The sequence below is a fragment of the Haliotis asinina genome, chromosome 1 (assembly GCF_037392515.1).
Source record: "Haliotis asinina isolate JCU_RB_2024 chromosome 1, JCU_Hal_asi_v2, whole genome shotgun sequence".
Lineage (NCBI taxonomy): Eukaryota > Metazoa > Mollusca > Gastropoda > Lepetellida > Haliotidae > Haliotis > Haliotis asinina.
Window position 1 is genome coordinate 28842198 of NC_090280.1, and position 23780 is coordinate 28865977.

The window sequence follows — 23780 nt, forward strand, 5'->3', positions numbered from 1 at the left end:
TCAGGACTGATCAGGTTTCATTCCTGTTTTAGGGGGACCCTTGAAGATCCGGGCTATAATTGTTCTGTAGCAGCCCACAGAGGTGACAAAGCGTTTGGGGGTGATCAAGCCTATTTGCTTGCCACGTCGTCATATTGCAGTTGCGTAGAACGATGCTCATACTGTTGACCATTGGATTATCTAGTCCAGACTCAGATTATGTTCAGAGGCTGGAATACTATTGAGTGCGATGCTAACAACAACCAACCAACCGTTTTTGTGGGATGACACCAAGTGCTGCACATGGAAGATTTGGTCCACTTAGTGCTTTCCTTTCGCATGGACTTGTCATATGAAAACTTATACCAACGTCACAAAACGATTTCATTCACTTCTTTGTTTGGTGAAAAAGGCTATAAAAGGCGACTATGCTTGTCTTAAGAGGCGACTAAAGGGATCGGGTGGTCAGACTCGCTGACTTGGTTGGCACACGTCATCGGTTCCCAATAGCGCAAGTCGATGTTCATGCTGTTGATCACTGGATTGTCTGGTCCAGATTCTACTATTTACAGACGGCCGCCATATAACTGGAATATTGGCGAGTGCTACGTAAAACTCAAGTCACCCACTCTTTGTTTCATACTTAACGGTGTCAGTTGGAGTACGACCACACTAAAAGGGAATGAAAATTCCAAGATGAAGTCGTTCACGTAAGCACAGGACCATTTAGCGTCGCCGACTCAACGGGATGGGTTTCACACCAACATACAGGGGGTCCCTTTGACAGCAAAGTGAGCGAGTTAATTCCAGAATTGAATCCTAAGATCATACAAAGGCAAATGCATTTCAAAATACATTAGTTTATTGCAGACAAAAAAACAAAACAACAACAACAAAAACCCCAAACAAACAAAAAACAAACAAAACAAAACAGAAATCATGAGACATGCTGTACTGCTCTTTGAGAAAAAAAATACCTTTCAGTTTGTGAGCAGCAGGTCTAGTGTGTTAGTAAATGTACATAAGATGTTTCCTTAGATCGAATACTAGTGTCAAAGTGCCAGTATCATATATTCGCATGTATCATAGTCAGTCTGATTAGTTATGGTATGTATATCTGCAGCAATATCGCTGATCTGATTGACATAAACCATGAAGGCCTCCGTTCTTAATTGTCACTGATATAATTTAAACCTTAAATTCTCACATTTGATCTGATTTTGATTGATTGATCATTGTTGTCAAAACATAAAAACCAAAACTACCCAAACCATCCCGCAGTGCACACCTCCCAACAGTTCTGGCAAGTCCCAAAATTCGGAATTCATACAAATTTAATTATGCAACCCTAACGCCCACTTCAGCTTGCCCTATCTGTCCAAGCCCCTCGTCCTTCGATCAAACACTGGGATAGTGGGATAGTCTATCTACCGGTTGAAGTGCAGGCTCGTCACGCCAAAGACCCGGATTCGATTACCCACATGGGCACTGCATGTGAAGCCCATATCTGGTGTCCTTCGCCGTGATAATGTTGGAACATTGCTAAAAGCAGTGTAAACACCAACCCCACTCACTCGAGCAAACACCAAACGGTATGGAGGGCCCATGTGCGAATACTCATGCTGATTATGTACTCATTAAGCGCACATAAAATCTTGAAATCATCATGCACATGACTCAGCCGAGGAAGGCGTGAGTGAGTTGTGTTTTACACTCCGTTTCAGCAATATCCCTTCCCACACACTGCCCACACGTGGAGAATCGAACCCATGCCGGTAGTATAGTGTTTTTAAGCGTGCTCTCATCACCCGCGCTCGATTCCACAATGTGTGTCCCCCGCCTTTCGGGAATACTGCTAAAAGTTGGATAAAACTTGGTTCACACACGCGCTTTACATATTCACAATTAATGGCTTATTCCTCTATATGCATGTAGTTCATTATGATTTTGGAGGTCATTCGTAACTTGGACATAACTCACATCACCGAGCACTGGTCTGTCATTACAGAGGCTACCCAACGTGAATTGTGATGAAGGCATATGCGTCGATATCTATGTAATAACGGCAGTTCAAAATTGCAGAAAAGGTTTATTATACCAAGACAAATAATATGGATGTCAGTCAACATAAACACAATAATGCTAGAGTGAGTGAGTTAGATCTCTCGGCAATATGTACTCGGCATTTGTATATAATGAATGTACGGAAACAAATATACAAGTACATAGCTTGTATGCAAGGTCCTTATGTGAACTTGTAAACTACAGGGCAAAAGAAACTTATAAATTTTAAATTAACATTTTCGTAATTACAGACACTGTCAGAAAGTGAAATATTTTCAGAAACAATCGCCAAAACGCATTCTGTGTTCAAGTAGCAGGGTAAAAAGCCCGTGATTAAGTGAATTCCGTGTTGGCATGAAACGAACAGGACGTACAGGATCCAGTGTTTAGTTTCGTTGACACAGTTGACACATGTCACCGTATACCATCTGCGTAGATCGATATTGATTATTGGATTTTCTGGTACAGACTTGATAATTTACAGACCGCCACCATCTAGGTGAATGCGGCGTTAGATAACAATCAGTTAGTCAATTAATGTACTTGTTTCCAGTTACGTTATTCAAAATCAGACCTCACATGACGACTATGATGTATTAAGCGAAATCACACTGGCGGTGTTTTAAAGTTGCGTAAAACTTCACTCTTTCACTCCCTCACTCACTAACTCACACCTCACTCGCCTTTGGTACTAAGACACATGTGGTAATCACTGACAGTAACGTAAAGCGGCAAGCTATTTATAACATGCCAAACATGCTGTTTATAACAGACCAAAACGGACTCCCCTCTGACAAAGCCCTTACATCAAACAAAACGAACGCCCTTCTGACAAAGCAGTCACATCAAACAGGGCTGTTTATATCGTCAAGTTAATAAAAACAACAACAACAACAACAAAAAAACCCCAAAACAGTCTCCCTGTCGATGTTTTGTCCCGAAACAAAACCGACGTCTTTCTGAAAATGTCCTCGAACGAGAACGGACGTCCTTCTGACAATATGTTCACATGAAACAAAATGAAACTTCTTGTTTGTTAATGTCACCACATAAAACAAACTGATGTCCCCCTGCCAATGTAATCTCCCTAAACAAAACAGACGTCTTTTTGATAATGGTGCCCTCACATCAAACGAAACGATCATTTTTCTGAGAATATCCTCACACCAAACGGCATGGAGCGTCCTTTGTTTTAATGTCATCACATGAAGGAAACACTCGCAATGTACTCTCTTCCAACGTCTCTCCGACATAGTCCTCAGACAAAAGAGAACGAACGTCTTTCTGACAATGTCGTATCAAAGAAAGGAAGCACCTTTCTGGCAATGTCTTCGCACGAAACACAACGTGTTAGTTTCAGACATTAAGCCTCACTGGAGCCCGTTCCATCCATAAGATACTCGCCCATTCGTCTCTCTGGGGACCAAATATAGAAAATCAATAATGTTATGATAAAAATATGTGTATGTTTTGAAAAACACAAGTTACATTATTTAAAATCAAACGTTGCATCATCTCAATTCAAATAACCCATGCAATATAATTGCCCCTACCCAGTCCACACCTTCCACTCGTATCTATTTCCCCACCCCCTCGTCAGGTTTACTCCACCTTGAATTGCCCACGTGTTACTGTGTCCACCATCAGAGACCATACATGGTCTCTGCCACCATCTTATATACCCCCGTGTCATATCGTTCCCCACGTTGTAAAACCCATCCAGTTTTAGAGGTTACCATGTTAAATAAACCTTCGCGATGCATTGTTCCTGTTGTAAAATCAGACGAGTGGTAGGCTTCCCAAGTCGATATTGTTGCGAGCGGGTGACCATCGTTTATCGAGCTAAGGGAGATAACTGACTATAAAAGCGGAAGCTGGATTCCTACAGCAAGCTAAATTCCTTGACTCGGGAATGCCACCCCACGAGTCATCACCCTCACCTTGGCGTTTCTTTTTATGTGCTGCCCTCTTCTCCACTGACTCTAGCCCTGAAATATGTGACAGCATGTAAGGACAGTCTTCTTTTTCTGAAAATCTCAGAAATACAAACTAAATGTGTTTACTTGTTCACATGCGAAGTGTCAATAAACTGTTTTAACCATATATATACGTCATTCTGATGGGCACTGCGCACACAGCAAATCTCCACCTATACCGTATTCGTTATACCAGCGTGGATCAGGCGATCCAGTGACTGACTGACATCAAGTGCACCGATATCAGCAACTGAAAGCAATGATGTTGTGCATACCCGAAAACAGCCATGAGATTCACGCTTTTATTATTCACGCAAGGCTCTAACAGCAAAACTGACAAATGTCAGCCCAAATAATCGAAACAAACAACCAGAGCATATGCTCGTAGCCACTAGTTAAGATGTCCGGGTTGGGATGTTGGGTTTGACGTCGTGTATCACGGAACACGGTCGGGTACTGAAACTCACGCTGAAGGATAAGTAGGCAGCCTTTGTATCCTGATAGAGTTGTTATTCACGATGTTGCCTGATGGCATTAACCGTGTTACGTTTTTTTCCAGTACGTGCCATGTATTACGTACGGTGCTAATTATCTGCACACGGCGTGTCCTCAGTTCCTCGTGTGAGAGTATTCCCTGCACATGCCATATTTTATGTTACCTGTGTTACTCTTTCCAGGGCCCACTTGCACAAAGCGATCTTAGCACTACAATCATTGTAACTCCCATTCTCCAGTATAGGCGAAAGATAGTTGTAGCGCTAAGATCGCTTTGTGCAAGTGGGCCCAGGTGTGGCATACCCCCGTGTAACCAGCGTTACAGTGTTCCCTGTGCATGGCATGTTCTGTGTTACCAGTGATACGCTTTCCACATGTAGCATCCCCTGTGTTATCAGTGTTACAATGTTCCATACTCGTGGCATGCTCTGTGTTACCAGTGATGCGCTTTCCACATGTAGCATCCCCTATGTTATCAGTGTTACAATGTTCCATCCTCGTGGCATGCTCTGTGTTACCAGTGATACGCTTTCCACATGTAGCAGCCCCTATGTTATCAGTGTTACAATGTTCCATACTCGTGACATGTCCTACGTTACCAGTGTTACAATGTTCCCTGCATGTGGCATGTTCTATGTTACCAGTGAACAATGTTCCCTACATGATGTGACATATCCTGAGTTACCAGTGATACAATGTTCCCTGCAATGTCTATGTTAGTGTTAGCGGTGTTCCACTTTTTCTCTTTGACGTGTTCTTTGTTCCCATTGGAACATTGTACGGCGTATGTGACCTTAGTCGATGTGTATAACGGCCCCCATACGTCTTCTGTCCCATTTCTTTAGTTAACACTGACAGAGTGTTCCCAACATGTTGTAATATGTAGGGTCAGTTCTTACCATCCTCGTGCGATGGGGTAGCCTAGTGGTTAAAGCGTTCGCTCGTCAAGCTGAAGACCCGGATTCGGTTCCCCACGTGGACACAATGTGTGAAGCCGATTTTCTGGTGTCCCCCGCCGAGAATTTGCTGGAATATTGCTAAAAGCGGCGTAAAACTAAAACTCACTCACTCACTCACTCACTCTTACCATCCTCATCTTGGTCAGCGATTCCCTCGCGTCTTAGACCTTCTTCGTCACTCCCTGACCTCTCCAATACGGATTCTGTCCCTGAAATATATTTAATTGTGTTGAGCCAGTCATTTCTCTTCGCTCGTTTTCGGAAAAATCATGAACATTTTAAACACATCGTACTTTTATTTATTTTAACTGAAATTAATTTTGTCGTGAATACATTATTACATATATCAGCATATGTGCATTTATGCCGGGAAACCTGTAATACTGTTCAGACCTACCACCGAAAACCAGCAGATAACTTTATGTAATCACACAATTTGTACACAAAAGACTACTAATAAATTAGAACTGTTACGACTGAACTCGTCACATTTCAGATATACCCAAACACTCTAAGTCACTGGACAGGTTGGTTTGCTGTTTAACGCTGCGCTCAGCACTATTCCAACTACGTGGTGTTTGTGTGTGAATAATCGAGTCTGGGCCAGACAATCCAGTCAACTGCATGATGTAAATCCCAACAAACGAAGTGCGCATGCAATCAGTATCCCTTGAGGATATGGCTGGTTTTATTGACTACAGTGGGTAGCTCAGTGGTTAAAGTGCTTGTCACATCGAAGTCCGGGTTTGATTCCCTGCATGGATACAATGAGGGAAGCCTATTTCTTGATATTGCTCTCTCACTAAAATCACTTCGATGTACACATTCCGAGATTTATGTCTTGTCGTAATCTACGTGGCTGTCTAAAGAGGATTTAATACTTATGGATTTATATGTGTGTATTCTGTAAGCCCTCATACTAACACGTGCGTTTCTGACGTCACATTCTTCAGTCACGGAACTTACCTATCTTGTCACGTTTTGGCGAGATTACGTCCCTTATTGTCTTGTAGATGTTTAGGTTTCCAACTGCAAACACACAATACAATGTGAACATAACATGGATGTCGAAATATGATGTATAAATACAAGACAAGACAAGACAAAGAATGATATGTGCATATATTTTACCTGTGTTGGTTGGATGTTTGGGTGGTTGGTTGGCTTGTTGCCGCCAGTGATATTCCAGCTATATGGCGGCGGTCTGTACATAACTGATTCAGGGCCAACAGCTGTGATACAACAGCATAAGCATCGATTTACGTAACTGGGATACAATGACATGTGCCAACCAAGTCAGCGGGCCTGACCACCAGATTCAGTTAGTCGCCTTTTACGGCAAGCATGGGTTGCTGAAGATCAATTCTAACCCGGATCTTCACGGATCCACACTCAAAGTAAGTCCACGAGTACGTTGTATGAAATGTGTCTTAACATTAATGTGCATCAAACTTTACCCATGATGATTTTTGCCAAAAATATAGTTATTCTTACAAAAGTATATATTTAACAGACAATGCAGCGAAAAATATAGTTTTCCTGAAAAATATATTTAACAGTGTGAGTGAGTGAGTTTAGTTTTACGATGCACTCAGCAATATTCCAGCTATTTGGCGGCGGTCTGTAAATAATCGAGTCTGGACCAGACAATCCAGTGTACAACAACATGAGCATCGATCTGCGCAATTGGGAATCGATGACATGTGTCAACCAAGTCAGCGAGCCTGACCACCCGATCCCTTTAGTCGCCTCTTACTACGAGCATGGTCGCCTTTTATGGCACGCATAGGTTGCTGAAGGCCTATTCTACCCCGGAACCTTCATTGGTCATATATTTAACAGGATGTATTTCAGTTGCATTCCTTGGGAGAAAGCTATGACAAGGAAGGAAGACAGGCGCCCAGTTTAGAAGACTGGCTCCAACTATAGCTGGCAGGAAGGCAGCTACCTTCCAGATGGCCTGGTTTGGGTCTTCCTCTCCTACACAAGATGGTTACCATGGCGACACACCCAAGACCGACGATCGCGACGACAACTCCCGAAACAACAGGCACCACTGATGGGGGTCCACGTGACGCATCGGTCTTGCCTGCAAATAATGATTATATACTAGTTTCAAAACAAACAAACATTCGTGAGTGAGTGAGTTGAGCTTTATGTCGCCTTTATCATCATTGCAGCAATATGACGGCGGGGGACCCCAGATATTGGCTTCACACGATGAACTCAACAGTTCATTTGACAATTACACCGGACATATTCACAACGGGAACTCTACGGTAACTCTATGTTGGGTTAGGAGTGAGGGGTTGGGTGTGCGTGTGTGTGGGGTGGGGGGTGGGGGTGGGGATATTTTATCTAAATTCAACTAAGCACATTGCGTGAACACACAGCTGATCAAACAACATTCACTCGAATAGCGTTTACTATGTTTAAGATAACATCAGTGAGTCCGTTTTGTTTTACTCAGTTAAGTTTGCAGCTAATGGCGGAGGGGAGCATCACACACGTCCACGTGGGGAATCGAACATAGGACGTCGCAGCGACGAGCGAACGCTTTACTACTTGACTACCCCCCTGACGGACAGGAAATGCACATACTGTCACCTCACGTAGAATTGCATTGCTTTTCAAACCACTGACATATGATGTCGATATATATGTCATTATAATTATAACTGACGAAAAGATTATTTACATTATTAACTGGATATTAGCACACAGTGTCTGCACATGAGCAAATGCAGTGATAAACGGTGTAAAGATATCTCACCTCCTTTCACAATATGTAGAGTTACCTCGCTTGAACCTTCTTCGTTTTGAAGGCGAAGGATGTATGTGCCAAAATCATCCCTCCTTTCAAGTATTGTATCCAGAGTAATTTGGTATAAAATTGTATCGAAGGTGTTGTTGTTGTTGATGATGGTGATGTTGACGTTGCAGGTGTTGTTCTTCCTTCTACAGTCAACGCTGAGTGCTTTGTAGGAAAGCACGGAGAACGTCACTGTGATAGCTTTGCCAACTTCAGAATATACGTCATCAGGGGCGGTAACTACTTTCGGTAAACCTAGAAATAGGATGTAGCTATGATCAAGTGACAAGAGAATGTGAAAGAGCGAGTGAGATTTGTTTTACGCCGCATTCAGCAATATATTCCGGCTATATGGCGAGGTCTGTAGATAATCGGATCTGGTCCAGACAATCCAGGGATCAAAACCATGAACATCGATCCACGCATCTGGGGTATAATGACATGTGTCAACCAAGTTAGGGAGACTGACCACCCGATCCCGTTAGTCGCCTGTTACGACAAGCATGGCGTACTGAAGACCAAATCTAACCCGGAACATCACGGGTATATGAAAGAGAGACAGAGAGATGACGAAAGATACAGTCAGTCTGACAGTGAGTGGTGGGTGGTGAGTGAGTGAGTGAGTGAGTGAGTAAATGAGCTGCGTTTCACGTCGCCTCGAGAAGTATTCCGGCAATATCGCGTGGGGTGGAGGTGGGGTGGGGAGGGGGGCACCCAGACTAAGATTGGAGGGTGTGGAGAGTAGAAGACATTAACGTGAAGGGCGAAGAGAAGACTACATGTGTTTGAATGTGGAGTGCTGGCAGTACTTACTCTCAACTACGACTGTGACACATGTCTCCCTGTTGGAGTTAGGCAAGGCGTTGTGCGCTCTGCAGCAATATCGACCATGATGTTGTGCCTCCACGCTCGGAACGTTGTACGAGCTCTTGTAGTTGTGCACATTGAAGTCAGCGTTAGCAATATAGGCAGGTTCAAATGTTGATTTCTTAAGCATCGTCCTTGAGCGGCTATCCCCTTCCCTACTGAAGTACCACGTGATGGTTGGTTCAGGTCGACCAATCACAATACACATCAGATCGAGGGTTTGGTTCGCCTTGATGACCATTCTGTCAGTCTCACGCTCATTGGCTGTTAATCTTCTTATGTTTGGTATGACTGGAGAACAACGTTCGAAGTTTATTCACAACATGTTGTATGTAATTGTGTGGTCAAACACTTCTTACACTTGAAACACATGCAATGTTAACTGGACTTACTCTGACTACTCGCGTTTCACATTGCATAATAGTTGTACCTACGTTTGACATTACTGAGTGGGTGAACTCGTTTTGGTTATTATAAACTATATGTACTCATTGTGGTTATAACCGCGAGTGAGTACAGACATTATGCCACATTCAGCAACATTCCAGCAATACAACGACAAGGGATGTGGACGTGGACCAGAAGTGTGGACAATCGAACCCGAGTATTCAGCAAATCCGTGTTGGTAAGTAAAGCTGAGGTGTATTAATTATTTCGGAATACGTGTATTCGTGTTGACAATTAAGGTCGGTGGGGTTGACCAGTGGTTACAGGGTTCGCTCGATGCATTTACGTTGAGATGACAAAATCTCAAATTAATATTCGAGGGGTTGAGGGATTGTATTTTCTTTCTTTATAAAACGTATTGAATGCAAAGTATGCTGGTTTGTTAATTAATTCCAGTAGAGAACTTCTGTGTAATGAACGTTTGTGTACATTTCAACTACAGAGATAATCGCAGAACTTCATATGTTCCTATTATCAAATATACCGGTTGTGAGAGAAGAAAACACTATGGCAGTACGTATCCTTTGAAAAGCGTATTGCACTAAAACCGGTATACCCGGTAATAGCGTGGTGTCCTAGTACCGACCTTGATTGTTATAGAAAGTGTGGACCTTTGTTACGGAGTCGTGGATGTTGCTGGCGTTGCAGGTGAAACTGTCTCCGACCACCGTAAGACGGCTATCCACCACGTGTGTGATGTGGTCCACGTCACTTGTCGATTTCAGCGTCCTGTTATTTTTGGTGAAGGTGAGAGTACACTTGGGGCGGCAGTCAGCTGAACACGTCAGAGTGACATGCTTCATATCATCCTCCGATACAGTCGACTGAAACTTCATCGGGCCATCTGAAATATCGCGGGAACATTGATAAAATGACGTGCAAATATGTATACTCTTATGAATGTGACCTCAAAATTACAAACATTACATCAAATGCTAGCAAACTTTACATCAAATGCTGCTCAACCGAAGCGAGTCTGCTTAGTGCAAGATGAAAATATTTAACAAATTCACCCTTTAAGTAATATGTGAAATTGTGTTTAGTTTTGTTTGTTGTATAACACCGCCGCCAGACGTATTCCAGCCTTAAATCTGCGACGGTGTCCGTACATCATACTAAATGACCTTTATGCGAGGTATCAACACCGCATTCAGTGCTTTATCGTGTGTTCCAAATGGTGAAACACTGCTAAAACTCGCAAAAAACCCCAAAAAAACAAAAACAAAAAAACCAAAAAAACTGTTGTACTCTGGTGTACTGCATATTGCACATATAAGGCACGGACGTCTATCATGACCTTTTTTGTTTGTTTATTATTGGGTTGTTTAATTGTTTAACGTTTCAATCAGCAATTTTCCAGCGATATGGCGGCGATCTGTAAATGATCGAGTCCGGACCAGACAATCCAGTGATCAGCATTTCATGACAATCGATCTAGGCAAATGGAATATGATAACATGTGTCAACCTAGACACCGAGTCTGACCATCCGATCCCATTGGTCGCCTCTTATGACAAGCATGGGTTACTGAAGATTAATTCTCACCCGGATCTACACGAGCCTAGTGCTTGGAGTAAAGTAAGTAGCAATGGTTTGAGCCATACACTTTAGATTGAAACTGCTTCTGAAAGTATTTCAGTTGCGAAAAGTGTTCGAGTTGAATCGTTGTATGTTGGATAAAATGGGAGAAGACTACAAAGAAAGGGGCACAGGTCTTAGAAATCCTTCTTGAACTTCAAGATGCTCAAAATAGTGATGAAGTTTGGATTCGAACGTACAATCAAGCTGTCTTGGTCCGGCAAGGGGGCATAACCCTAAATAACTCATACCACAAGTCAAACGAGGAATGGAATGACTACACTTACATTCAATAAATATCGGTGAAACTCGACTCTCTCCGGTCCAGAAACCTTCCTCCTCCATAACACTGCACCGGAACACCCTCCCATCGTACATCATGCTGAGGTTGGTAATTGTCAGGTTCGGTCCGGTCAACTTGATCCCTTGATCCGGATTGACAGGCAGTCCGTCTTTTACCCAGGAGTACGTCATTTGAAGTCCATGATTGACGGGGAGTGATCGAGACATTGTTACACAGGTGAGGGTATACTCTGTGTACAAAATAGGGGCAGGTGGTGTGGTTATGTATGGTCTCGTTGGCTGTTCTGAAAGACATATAATAGTTAAGGGAACATTACCGATTGTAAACCCTTCAGCAATGCATGAATTGGAACCTAGGTATACGTTTCCACTACTGGCGTCATAGCAGTGAAGGTTCACCGGAAGTGACGACATATAACTGAATGCTAGTTTTTGTGTTCCGAGACCCAATGGTCGAAGACGATTATTTCCGATACGTAACCAGACCATTGGTTCCTAGAGACTGAAAATGTGTTACCATACGACCATCAAATATTCTCATGTCACTTCCATAATACACTCACAGGAAAAAAACGCAAGTTTCTATAAACTGAAATCTAACAACAGTAAGCGTTCATGTTCTTGTCTTCTTGACCTTCACATAATGTTCCCATTTGATTTTCGCATTGTCTTCTTATTTGACTTCACATATATCTTCCTATCTGACCTTCAAAATATGGGGCCATGAGACTTGTATACATTCCCATGTGGCAAACAAAACTGCACTTACCGTGCAAAAGATAACATGTATTATTTACAACCAGTCAGAAATTAAATAACGACATTTCTAAAAACCCAGAGGTGACAGGACAGAGCACAGCATGCGATTATATACATGTATGTGTATGTCTTAAAAAAAGTAGGGGAACTGTACTTTCAATGTACGATTGTCGAAATCGGGAGATATATGGGATTGAATCGGTGTTGATACAATAATAATGGATGTTTTGAGACGGCATCACCACATGGATTTCATTCAAAGCAAAGCTGTTCGTTCAGTTGTCCCCCTTGTTAAGTGACGAGTATGACATGAAAATTTCCTGTATATAATTTTCAATCAGTAGTGTGTGATTTGACCCTGAAAACCGTAACCATTCACAGGTGTAAGAAAATTATCGGGAAAAATGGTCTACAGTGATTTATCGACCTGCCTGAAATACATCAAGATTCATAGTGACACACCCATGCACGTGTAGGAGGCGCCCACGTTGTGCACGTTCTTCCCATGCATTGTGTTTGCGTGTGATGATAGCATGAAATGATGCTGCATACACAAGGTAAATATCGTTCTAACGTTCCTCAATGGGTTTTCTTTCTAGTAGACTTCTTTGGCAAATGTGAACATAAATGGATGATGAATTTTCAATGATCTTGGGGAGAATTTTCAATGATCTTGGACTGGGTTTCATCTGGAAATCCCCAAATTGTGGTAGTATAATTTGACTTAAAACTGTTATCAAACATAAATTGAAAGATATTTATTGGCAAACATGGATGTCAACAATTGAAACCTCTCCGAAAACAACCACTAATAGCTTTTCAAAAATCCATCTCTCAATTTGGAACCATACCTAAATGTTCAGCATTACATTAACTTGTTAAAATTTCGAATTTCCAGTCATTTCCTTCCGGTCGAGACAGGTAGGTGGCGAGGAATCCCACTACATGATAGAAAGTGTACTTTGTGTAACTTTGCTTGTCCTAAGTGCTGTTGAAAGATTGAACCGTCAAGCTCCCTGACACGTGTCATCGTTTCCCAGTTTCTTAAATCAATGTTCATGCTGTTGATCACTAGACTGTCTGGTCCAGACTAGATATTTATAGCCAGAAGCCATATAGCTGTAGTACTGCAGAGCAAATCAGCTACAAAAACCAACCAATTTTGCCAAATGTCTGCGTAATCAAACAACCCAGTGTCTTCTCGGTTTCGGTCCTGTGTCGAAAGTCAAGTGGCCTACAATCGAACAATAGTGTTATAATGACCGTAAACGGAGCGAGATACACATCTGCCTGTTTCACTTCAGTTCCTGAAACTAATCAGTTGACATACATGTATTCCTGCCTTTACATCTCAAAGGTCGATGTCTAAATACATATGTCATTGTAACTAGGGGGTGGGTAGTCCAGTAGTTTAAAGTGCTTGCTCGTCTTGAAAGTCCTGACTCGATTCCTCGTGGATACAGTGTTTGGAAGCGTTGCGGCAATTAGCCCCTTTTCACACTACTACGTTTATTAATTCAGGGCCTAGATTTTCGAAGCTCTCTTTAGGTAATACAGTCATAAGTTAATGTATGGCACTTACGACTATCTTAACGCTTACGACTATCTTAACAGCTTCGTAAATTTAGGCCCAAGATCGATTACGTATTGACGGAGTCATGAATTCATTAAATCAAATTACGGTCATAACAAATAAGCTTGTAACGAACTGACAAACATTTATCTTTTGTCACACTTTGTGTTATAGTCAAATCCGAAATTGCCTGACTGACTGACTGACTGACTGAGAAAGGGAGTGAAGTTTGACGTCGCTTTTAGCAATGCGCCAGGATATCACAAAAATAAAACTAAAACTCACTGACAATATAGCTGAAATTATTTTGACTGTGTCGTTATATACATTCGCCAGGGTTGTCAAAAGCTTTAATAAATTACAAAAAAAACCTGTTTAACTGACAGTAAAACCCCAAACGTGTGTGATAACGCCCCGTTCAATTGAATGATCCTAGGTGAGTGAATGCTTTAACCCTTTACGAAGTCACGCAGATCTTACAACTTCACCCTCGTCACGATATGGCAGAAACATTGCCGATGTGACGTTAAATAGTAAATCACTCACTACTACTTCACCATTTGGTGAAACTGACAAGAATATGCCTTGAAATTCCAAACCCGACTTGTCAAAGGGGTGTAACTCTGCTTGGACGGCGCTGCTGTACTAAATTTGAACTCGGAACTTTACCTTGTACAATCAGCATGGCAGTTTCTGGATCATCTCTTTCGTAACACATCTGGTAGATTCCTGCGTCAGCCTTGCTGATGTTAGACAGCTTGTAGGACGACAGACTTTCCCCATCTCCATTATAGGTCAGCCTTCCCGTGTACTCTTCTGACACAGAGAAAGTAGACTGTCTTGGACAGAACGAAAGCCTCTGACATCTGGGACTCCAACACGCGCTGGCATTTTCAAAGGCGAGTCCATTGTCATCCAAAGGGAGATGGCATAATTCTACCGGACTGTTACATCTTAGGAAATGTTGAAATGGAAGAATGATGTCACGACCTTCTTTTCCTTGGAACGTACGTGGTTGCGACCCATCTGCAAATGCAGTAAATGTTGTCAATGAAACCGTCACATAAAGCTTTGTAGATTAAAGTGAAATGCCATTTGTCATATGATTGATGTTATGAACACACAAGGCTCTTTCGACGGTGGTAAGAGGTAAGATTTTATATTTGGATTTAAGCGTTCTCAGTTGAGGTTTATATTTTGTTTTGGACTGAGTACCACTTGGGATTCGAATCAAAGCTCTTATGAGAATGTTTACAACACGTTCCAGTAGACAATGGTCTAAAAGGCATTGTATGATAACCTTCGATCTTGTGAGTGTTTCCTCTATTCACTTGTGATAAGGGGTACACAAACTAATGTGAGATAACCAACCACCTGTCCTACTTCCGTGTTTGACGAGTGGGTTAGATTGCTGACACTGTGTGCTGGTGACTAGGCACACTCTGAGACGATGGATCCTAATTTTAGGCCGGATAGTGATTGATCAACATCATGGACATCGGTCTAATCAACTGATTTACGATCAAATGTGTCAACCAAGTCAGCGAATTCTGACCACCCAGTCCTGTTAGGAAATTCCCCTGAACATCAATCCCCAAAGTAACACTTTACATGATGGATAAATCGACCCCGTGATACCGGGCACCAGGATCTGCAAATATACAAATGAGGTCACCTGGAAAGAGTGTGTGAATATGGTTTTACGTCGCTTTTAGCAATATTCCAGCAATCTGGGACACCAGAAATGGGTTTACCACATATGGAAAGAACTCTTGATGATGCATATAAGTTCCCTAATCTATTGCATTCCATCTTAACATTCTGTGCACCAGCTGCTTCAGGACACTGCCCGCCGAATGCCCGGGGGCGATTCCCAACATAGATAAAATGTGTGAAGCACATTTCTGGTGTCCCCCGAAGCGATATTTCTGGAATATTGCTAAAAGTGGCGTCAAACCAAACTTGTTCGCTCACACAGAACATTGAACACAGACAGATATTTTATTCAGTATAAAGTCGAAAGGCCCATAATACAAAAAAAGTAGATTCGTTGAAATAAGCGCACATAAAATTGATAGGATTTACGTTTTCTGGGTTGCAGCTCTACTTTCATGTACATGTTTCAGAAATTTACAGACATTTATGATAATAATTTCCTCTTTAGTGTGAAGTATGTGTATTAAATTTTGTTTGCTGTCGTTGCCATACAAAAATGGAGTGATAAACCTATTTCTAGCATCATTATATAATTTATAATCCAGCAGGACCTGTGTTTCGTCTTCGATACATTTCAATCTTCCTGCTTTACAGTACAAACAAACTATGTCAGCAACTGGAATGTAATATATATCTTCCTACCTCTATACCTAACCCAAAATTACTGTACCTAAACTTTGGTAGAAAAGATTTTAGATAGGGAGAGATTGATAATGATAGGTAGCTATCTGCATGCAGTAATGATTAAAAGTGTTTGTAGGCAAAGGAACCAGTTTTCATAGTGCCTTAAATACCCGAAACCCAATTTCGAAACAATTCCGAAACACAATAGTCTTTGTTTTTTCCAAATTAATCTTCATACCAGTATGCCCGCAGAATAACTCAAGTGCATCCAGCCTCACAGTATAATGCAAAGGGCGGTTCACGTAGTGATGTGTTCATCTGTGTTAAATGCTGCCTTTTGATGAAACTATGTACGGATTTAACCTCGATTGTTTTAAGCATATCATATGATACCAGAATGCAACGAACCAAAAGGGTTAGGGAGCCAGACTTATAATGGTATGTTGGTAAGTGGAGACTAGGTAAGCAATTTCAAAAAAGCTGTTTAAAAATATGCATCAACCGGGTGCTTTTTGCTCTGTAAACATTTGTGTTGAGCATATTGTGAATCTGCGAATCTGGAGTCTGGTGTACTGCATATTGCACATGTAAGGCACGGACGTCTATCTTGATCTGGTTTGTTTATTGTTTGTTTGTTTACTTGTTTAACATCGCACTCAGCAATGTTATTGTTTTTGTCACGATAGGGCTAAAATATTGTGATCCTTTACTTGAATTATTAGCGCCTATCAATGTACATGTAAACTCGGATTCACGGGAAATGTTTTAGCATTAATGAAAACGATTATGATCAGAAGTCAGTTTTAGCGTATTGCCAAATGAAATGAAAGAAACGACTGGTTTCATAATGGAAAATATTTTCATTTCGTTTTACCATCACGAGGAAGTGACTTGCTGTCACAAAGTGCAGTCATAATTCATTAGCACATTAACAGAAATGAATCATTCAGTGATACATAAAACGCTCTTTTGTAGTAATTGATATGAATCATATTCCATTTATTAATAATGTTATTGTGGTCACGTCACACAAGGATTCACGGATATCTTTTTCTCCGTTTACAGCCTACTGCGACATGCCTCAGAAATTGCTGCTGATTGTGGCGTGAAACTCACCCTTGAGTGTTTTAGCTTTACTCACAGAACTGGAAATTATACTACTCTCTGTTGTGAAAACGCAACTAAGAAATGCATCCGACCTGTGATTCTGGACCCGTATGTATCGAAGCAAACTTCACACTTTATCTTTATATTATAACTTCATCGTTTTATCCGAATTAGCGAAACCAGATTTTGTTTCTAAATTTTAAAATTTCATCCTGAATATTTGTAAAAATCAAATATTTATGACAATGTATTTTTAAACACGTTTTAATTATTGATTGCATGCATTTCCTCAGACAAGTAAGGGTTGTTTTTTGGTCAAAAAAATTTAGTGAGTGAGTGAGTGAGTGAGTTTAGTTTTACGTCGCACTTAGCAATATTCCAGCTATATGGCGACGGTCTGTAAATAATCGAGTCTGGACCAGACACTCCAGTGATCAACAACATGAGCATCGATCTGCGCAATGGGGAACCGATGACATGTGTCAACCAAGTCAGCGAGGCTGACCACCCGATCCCGTTAGTCGCATCTTACGACAAGCATAGTCACCTTTTATGGCTAACATGGGTTGCTGAAGGCCTATTCTACCCCGGGACCTTCACGGGTCATAAAAATTCAGATACATGTACTTGACTGTTCACTCACCTGCATCTTTGTAAATCTCTGCAGCAAGTAGAATAATGGTGATGAGACGGAACATGTCGCTGCTGAGAAGGAGTAACTTGTGAGCTGTGTGAGGCAGGGTGATGTTTCACGTCCGTGTCTGTCTGTGTAGAGTGTGCGAATACACAGTTATACTTCCCGGTTGTAAGGATTTCCTGAGTCCTTCTCTCTATGACCCGTGAGCGAACCGTACACTCATAATACGCACGTGGAGAATCGAATTGAGTCTTCGGCATGACGAGCGGATATTCGATGAATCAAACTGTATCCCTTCATGAATTAAATTCTTTGTATGGACACTAACATCGAATATTTACGCAAGAACTTAAGTGACGTTTTTACTTGGAACTTGATTGCTGTTCATCTGCTAGTCTGAGACACCGTAACTTCCCTGTTTGCCAAGCTATTATCTTATAAGCAACTGTGCTCACAACGTGATGTTTTTTACTATGTAGAAAATACCATTTAAATGTTGCAATTTCAACAATTACATGGCAGATTTGTTGTTTTAATTTCTCGGTATTAAACATAAAGTATCATAAATAAATATTCTTATTCATTACTGTTCGTCAAGCATAGAGGTTAAATGGAGCCCTACGAAGAACCACCAGTTTCTCAATATCGCTTGAGCCAGGTTTATGTTCGATACTTATTCTACAAGACCCAAGATTATTGTTAAACGGCATAAAACCCAATTCACTCGCTCACAGACGTATTTGTTTTTATACTTATCGCGATGAAAATGTGTTATCAGTCATCTGACAGTCAGCAAAGTTTAAACCCCAGGCTGTGTTCTCTTAGAGAACATGGCGCATTATTGTCACGTTTTCAGATAGTGTCTTAATGTGAGAAACTGTTCTATTTCTGAAAGCAACCAACCACCAATTCATTTCAGGATAAGTAGAACTAGAAGGTGTTGACACATCATTTTTATGTACCATTTGGATTCTAGTTTATTAACACAGAGGTTCATCGGCTGAGTTACTTAGCTGTGACCCAGAGATAAAACAAATATAAAACAACAGTTTTCAGTATTTCTTCCTTGTGGTTATGCAAGATATCCCGGTAATATTAAACACGTACACAAGTTTAATTGTGTTGAGAACATGACATTATTTATTTATCTGTTGTGAAACAGCATTGCATCCTTGTTAATCGCGTTGTAGTTGCGAATACTGAGTCATCACAGACGCGACATAACACGAGACCTGCCTCCCATCGTACAGATTTATACATTCTTATGTATAATAATAAATCCTACGGATACAGTGAGTGAGGGCAGTTTTACGCGGCACACGGTAATATTCCACCTATATGATGGCAGTCAATAAATAATCGAGTCCGGACCATACAATCGAATGATCAACAGCACGAGCATCGATCATATTTGTGTGTGTGTGTGTGTGTGTGTGTGTGTGTGTGTGTGTGTGTGTGTGTGTGTGTGTGTGTGTGTGTGTGTGTGTGTGTGTGTGTGTGTGTGTGGGATATTACACTGTAATTCAGTGCACGGAAATGCTGGAAACTAGAGTTATTACTAAATCAAAGAATTGCGTATAACGATGCTCATAATGTTGATCACTGGATTATCTTGCCCAGACTCAATTAGTTACAGACCGTCGTCATACAACTGGATTACTGCGTAGCGCAGCGTTAAACAATAAGGAAACAAAAACAAAATCGAGCATTATGATTAGAGCAGAGACAGACGGGCAGACAGACAGATTTATTTCTGAAATTCTGGGCCCATAATACAAAAATGCAGGCTCATCAGGTTGTACGCGATTAAGTATTAGTACTGTAAATACAATGAATCAAGATAGTAATATCAGATTTGCGTCTTATTTGATCTATATGACGGAGGAGATATCCAAGACAAATTTTTGTTGTTGCAAGAAATTAGAAATCAAGTTGCGGTTAACAAGTGTACATGAAGGAAGGCATTCTTTTCTACTGGTAAACACATATAAGATGATCCACGACCTGACAAATGACCCCAATTTGCATACTTGGGAACGCCCCACAGAACGATCCACTTGAAACAAGAGGGAGACAGGTTGTCTGATAAATATCGAGAAGTTCATTTTCTTCGTGCGTTTCACGCATATATTGTTATAGCACACTCGATTTGGGAACAGGTACAATCCCAACGAATTGAATCAACACAATATACTGAGCAAATATGTTTAGGACCACCGGTCCATTTCACGAAGCAAATGACATTTTCCTGGGTTTTTTTTAAACAAAATTGTTGAATATCTAAAATGCTTGTCAATGCCCCAGTCATCTATTTGTCTTCCTCTTAACTAAAGGTTAGCGTGGAATATCAGTATCTTATGCCTGAAACTGCAGTCTTATCATTCGAAGGAATATGCGGTGTTGTTTTAATGGGTAAAGTTGACTTTTCGTCCGCTAAATATTAAATAGATAATAACTACATATAGTTAACTGTGTTTCATTTAACTTTTTAATATGTTAAAAGTTATCTGTTACTGAATGGCGGTGGCTAAATCAGAGTAGCAAGGGGGAAATATTTTTATCCCATAATTTTGTTCCTATTTCTCTGTACGGGCTGATTTTCGTCCATAATTCCGCTGGTGTTACACAGTAGCGAGACAGGTGTTAATCAGTACCGGTGTTGATTTCATGTCACGGTTAGCATGTATTGCACGTGCATAATCGTCAAGCTACCTGTAGCAGCCAAGTGTACTCGCCCAATTCCTTGTACCGCCTCTCCTGTCACAAATGCGTTTAGTGCGCAGGATCACCTAATATGTGTCTAGCAGTAACATCTTCACATCTCTCATATATTACCGTATTAATACACAACTGCAGGTACAATGGTAACATCATATTGTAATGCTTAAATATTAGTACTGTGAATATAGTGAATAAAACATTCTGCATTATTAGATTTGCGTCTTTCTTTCTATACTCTTCAAAGTTGTACGGGAACTGTACTTTCAATGTACGATTGTCGAAAATGGGAGATATATGGGATTGAATCAATGTTGATACAATAATAATGGATATTTTGAGAATGCATCACCACATGGATTTCTTTCAAAGCCAAGCCGTTCGTTCAGTTATCCCCCTTGTTAGGTGACTGGAGTATGGACCCGTGAAGGTCCCGGGGTAGAATAGGCCTTCAGCAACCCATGCTTGCCATAAAAGGTGACTATGCTTGTCGTAAGAGGCGACTAACGGGATCGGGTGGTCAGCCTCGCCGACTTGGTTGACACATGTCATCGGTTCCCCATTGCGCAGATCGATGCTCATGTTGTTGGTCACTGGATTGTCTGGTCCACACTCGATTATTTACAGACCGCCGCCATATAGCTGGAATATTGCTGAGTGCGGCGTAAAACTAAACTCACTCACTCACTCACTGGAGTATGACATGAATATTTCAGGTTTACAATTCAGTTCAGTCAGTAGTGTGTGAACTGACCCTGAAAACCCCGACCATGCGCAGATGCAAGAAAATTATCGGAAAAAATGGTCTACAGTGATTTATCGACCTGCCTGAAATACGTCAAGATTCATAATGACACCCCATGCACGTGTAGGAGGCTCCCACGTTGTGCACGTTCTACCCATGCATTGTGTTTGCGTGTGGTGATAACGTGAAATGATGCTGCACACACCTGATGAATGTCATTGTAACTTTCCTCAATGGGTTTTCTTTCTACCAGACTTCAAAGTTCAGGTTCCCCGATTTTTTTAAAGAGTATATAACACTATGTTCCGATTTGTTACTCAGTATAAATACCGGAAGATTCACAAACAGGTTACAGTGTATGAAGCCCAAGTAAAATCTTCCTCTGCCTCACTTGGAACAGTGTACAAGATCAAACATATTTATCCAAACCTAATACGTATGATTCCACATAAAACATCAAATATACCACTACTTAAAATAACGTCGCTCGAGAGACATTTATCTCCCCTGACTTGGTGTTGTCCAGTGGTTAAAGCGTTCCCTGGTCACCCCAAAGACCTGGGTTCGATTCCTCACCACGGTATGAAGTATGAAAGCCACTTTTTAGGACCCGATGCTGTGGTAGGTGTGGAGAGAGTGAGTGAGTATGGTTTTACGCCGCTTTTAGCAATATTCCAGCAATATCACAGCGTGGGACACCGGAAAGGGGATACACTTTGTAGCCATGAAGGGAATCGAACCCGGGTCTCCGGCATGAGGACCGGACCACTGGGCTACCTTAGAGCTCACTCACTGAATGATTCATTTGGCTTTGACATGATCATGCTCTTGGTTCCTTATTCTCGGGAATCACATTATGAATTATGTACTAAGGGAAAACAATGAGGGATCATATGAAAGCACATATGAAATGTTCCCTTATTATTTTCCAGTGTTTTGTCACACGCTATACGATACAAAGTTTGTGAAGAAACCACGAAAAAGACAAAGGAATTCTTGTCGTTTCATGTGATCCCTCATTTTTTCCCCACAGTATATATTACATGTGTTGGTAGTGTCCCTAAATACGCCAGTTAACTTTTGCATCATGCTGAAGACAAATTGTAATCTGTGTCTATGTTCGCAGTTTTCGCAGATTATTACACGTTCCCAGTAACGAACACATCCTAGTACTGAAGGTGAGTTGTTGACCATCTGGAACTCGAACCCACACCCACAGAATCAGGCACCTAATCGCCAGCAAAGTCAGCGATCTAACCCACTCAGCCACCGCGGCTTCCACACAGGGACGCTTGCTAGTTTGTTATGACTTTGTGTGTATAAACATATCAGCAAGCCTACCTGAGATACGTTTACTCCGTATATATGCACAGTAAACATAACACAGAATGTAGATATACACGGTTGACTATCTGAGGAGTATAGTAGATTGGAAATACAGATATTTCTGTATCATACACAATATATACCAAACACGAAATTCACATGTCTGCACCCTCAGTGATTTAGGAATTAGAAACGCAACCGCGTGGGGTCCTGCGACCAGACCGACCAACATGAGTGAGTGAGTGAGTTTGGTTTTGGCGATATTCCAGCAATATCACGGCGGCGGACACCAGTAATGGGCTTCACACAATGTATCCAGATGGGGAATAGCACCCCGGTCTTCGGCGTGACGAGCAAACGCTTGAATCACTGGGTTACCCCAGTGATTCCCACGAACATGGAATGAACGTGCAAAACGAATTGTTGGGCAATGAATACGAAAGGTTTTCATTTGTATGTCGTCACAATTGTGAAGTAAGAGAAAAGTCAAACGTGTCACTACTGACTCACACCACTAACGCCGTCAGAAAAAGATTCGACCTCAGCCAGGCTTTGGTGGGAACGTAATACCGTGAAACGTCCGTCCAGACACCACGTTCACAGATGAAATTGACGATCAACGTCAGGAACAGCAATAGAACCTCCGACAGCCATCACAAGCGACGACCGAAGGAAAAGGTTTCATGAACGTTTCCTGGCAAGTCGTCTTCTGATTGGTTACATGGTTACATTTCTGGATACATGGGAACCATACAAGTAACTGACAACAGTCACCTTGACACCTTGAAGGTTTCATGTGTACCTCAATGATCCTCGTTCAGTGACAAAGACTTACCAGCTTTGAACAGTAGAATACTATACATTCATGATTTACAAGGCGGCGAGGTAGCCGAATGGTTAAAGCGTTTGCTCATCACGGAGCAGACCCGGGTTCGATTATCCACTAGTGTACAATGTGTGATGCCTCCCCTTACTGTTCTTACCGTGATGCTGAATGTTGCTGAAAGCAGCGTAAAGTCAAAGTAGCTCACTCAAACGTTATTTATATATAACATAAGGCATAAATCTGAAAAACACTTTCGCATTTATGTAATT

The 23780-nt window shown here is 41.5% G+C and overlaps 1 protein-coding gene across 1 annotated transcript; it reads right to left on the reverse strand.

Moving 5' to 3' along the window:
* Positions 1-819: 819 nt before the first annotated feature.
* On the reverse strand, positions 820-18045 carry LOC137290141 (neural cell adhesion molecule 2-like). Its single transcript, XM_067820905.1, has 11 exons — positions 17903-18045; positions 14482-14838; positions 11465-11764; positions 10186-10443; positions 9099-9443; positions 8247-8540; positions 7422-7562; positions 6440-6502; positions 5602-5682; positions 3984-4031; positions 820-3459 (listed from the first exon to the last, which is right to left on the reverse strand). The coding sequence occupies exons 1-11, from the start codon at positions 17955-17957 to the stop codon at positions 3407-3409; spliced, it is 1995 nt and encodes a 664-aa protein (XP_067677006.1). The 5' UTR covers positions 17958-18045; the 3' UTR covers positions 820-3406.
* Positions 18046-23780: the final 5735 nt, after the last annotated feature.

Excerpts from the sequence above, each read along its gene's own strand:
- LOC137290141 (XM_067820905.1), bottom strand. The coding sequence starts at position 17,957 with ATGTTCCGTCTCATCACCATTATTCTACTTGCTGCAGAGATTTACAAA. Across the intron at positions 6,503-7,421 it reads CAAACCAGGCCATCTGGAAG|TTGGAAACCTAAACATCTAC; the intron begins GTAGCTGCCTTC and ends GTGTGTTTGCAG. Across the intron at positions 3,460-3,983 it reads ACATAAAAAGAAACGCCAAG|AGAGACGAATGGGCGAGTAT; the intron begins GTGAGGGTGATG and ends TTTGGTCCCCAG.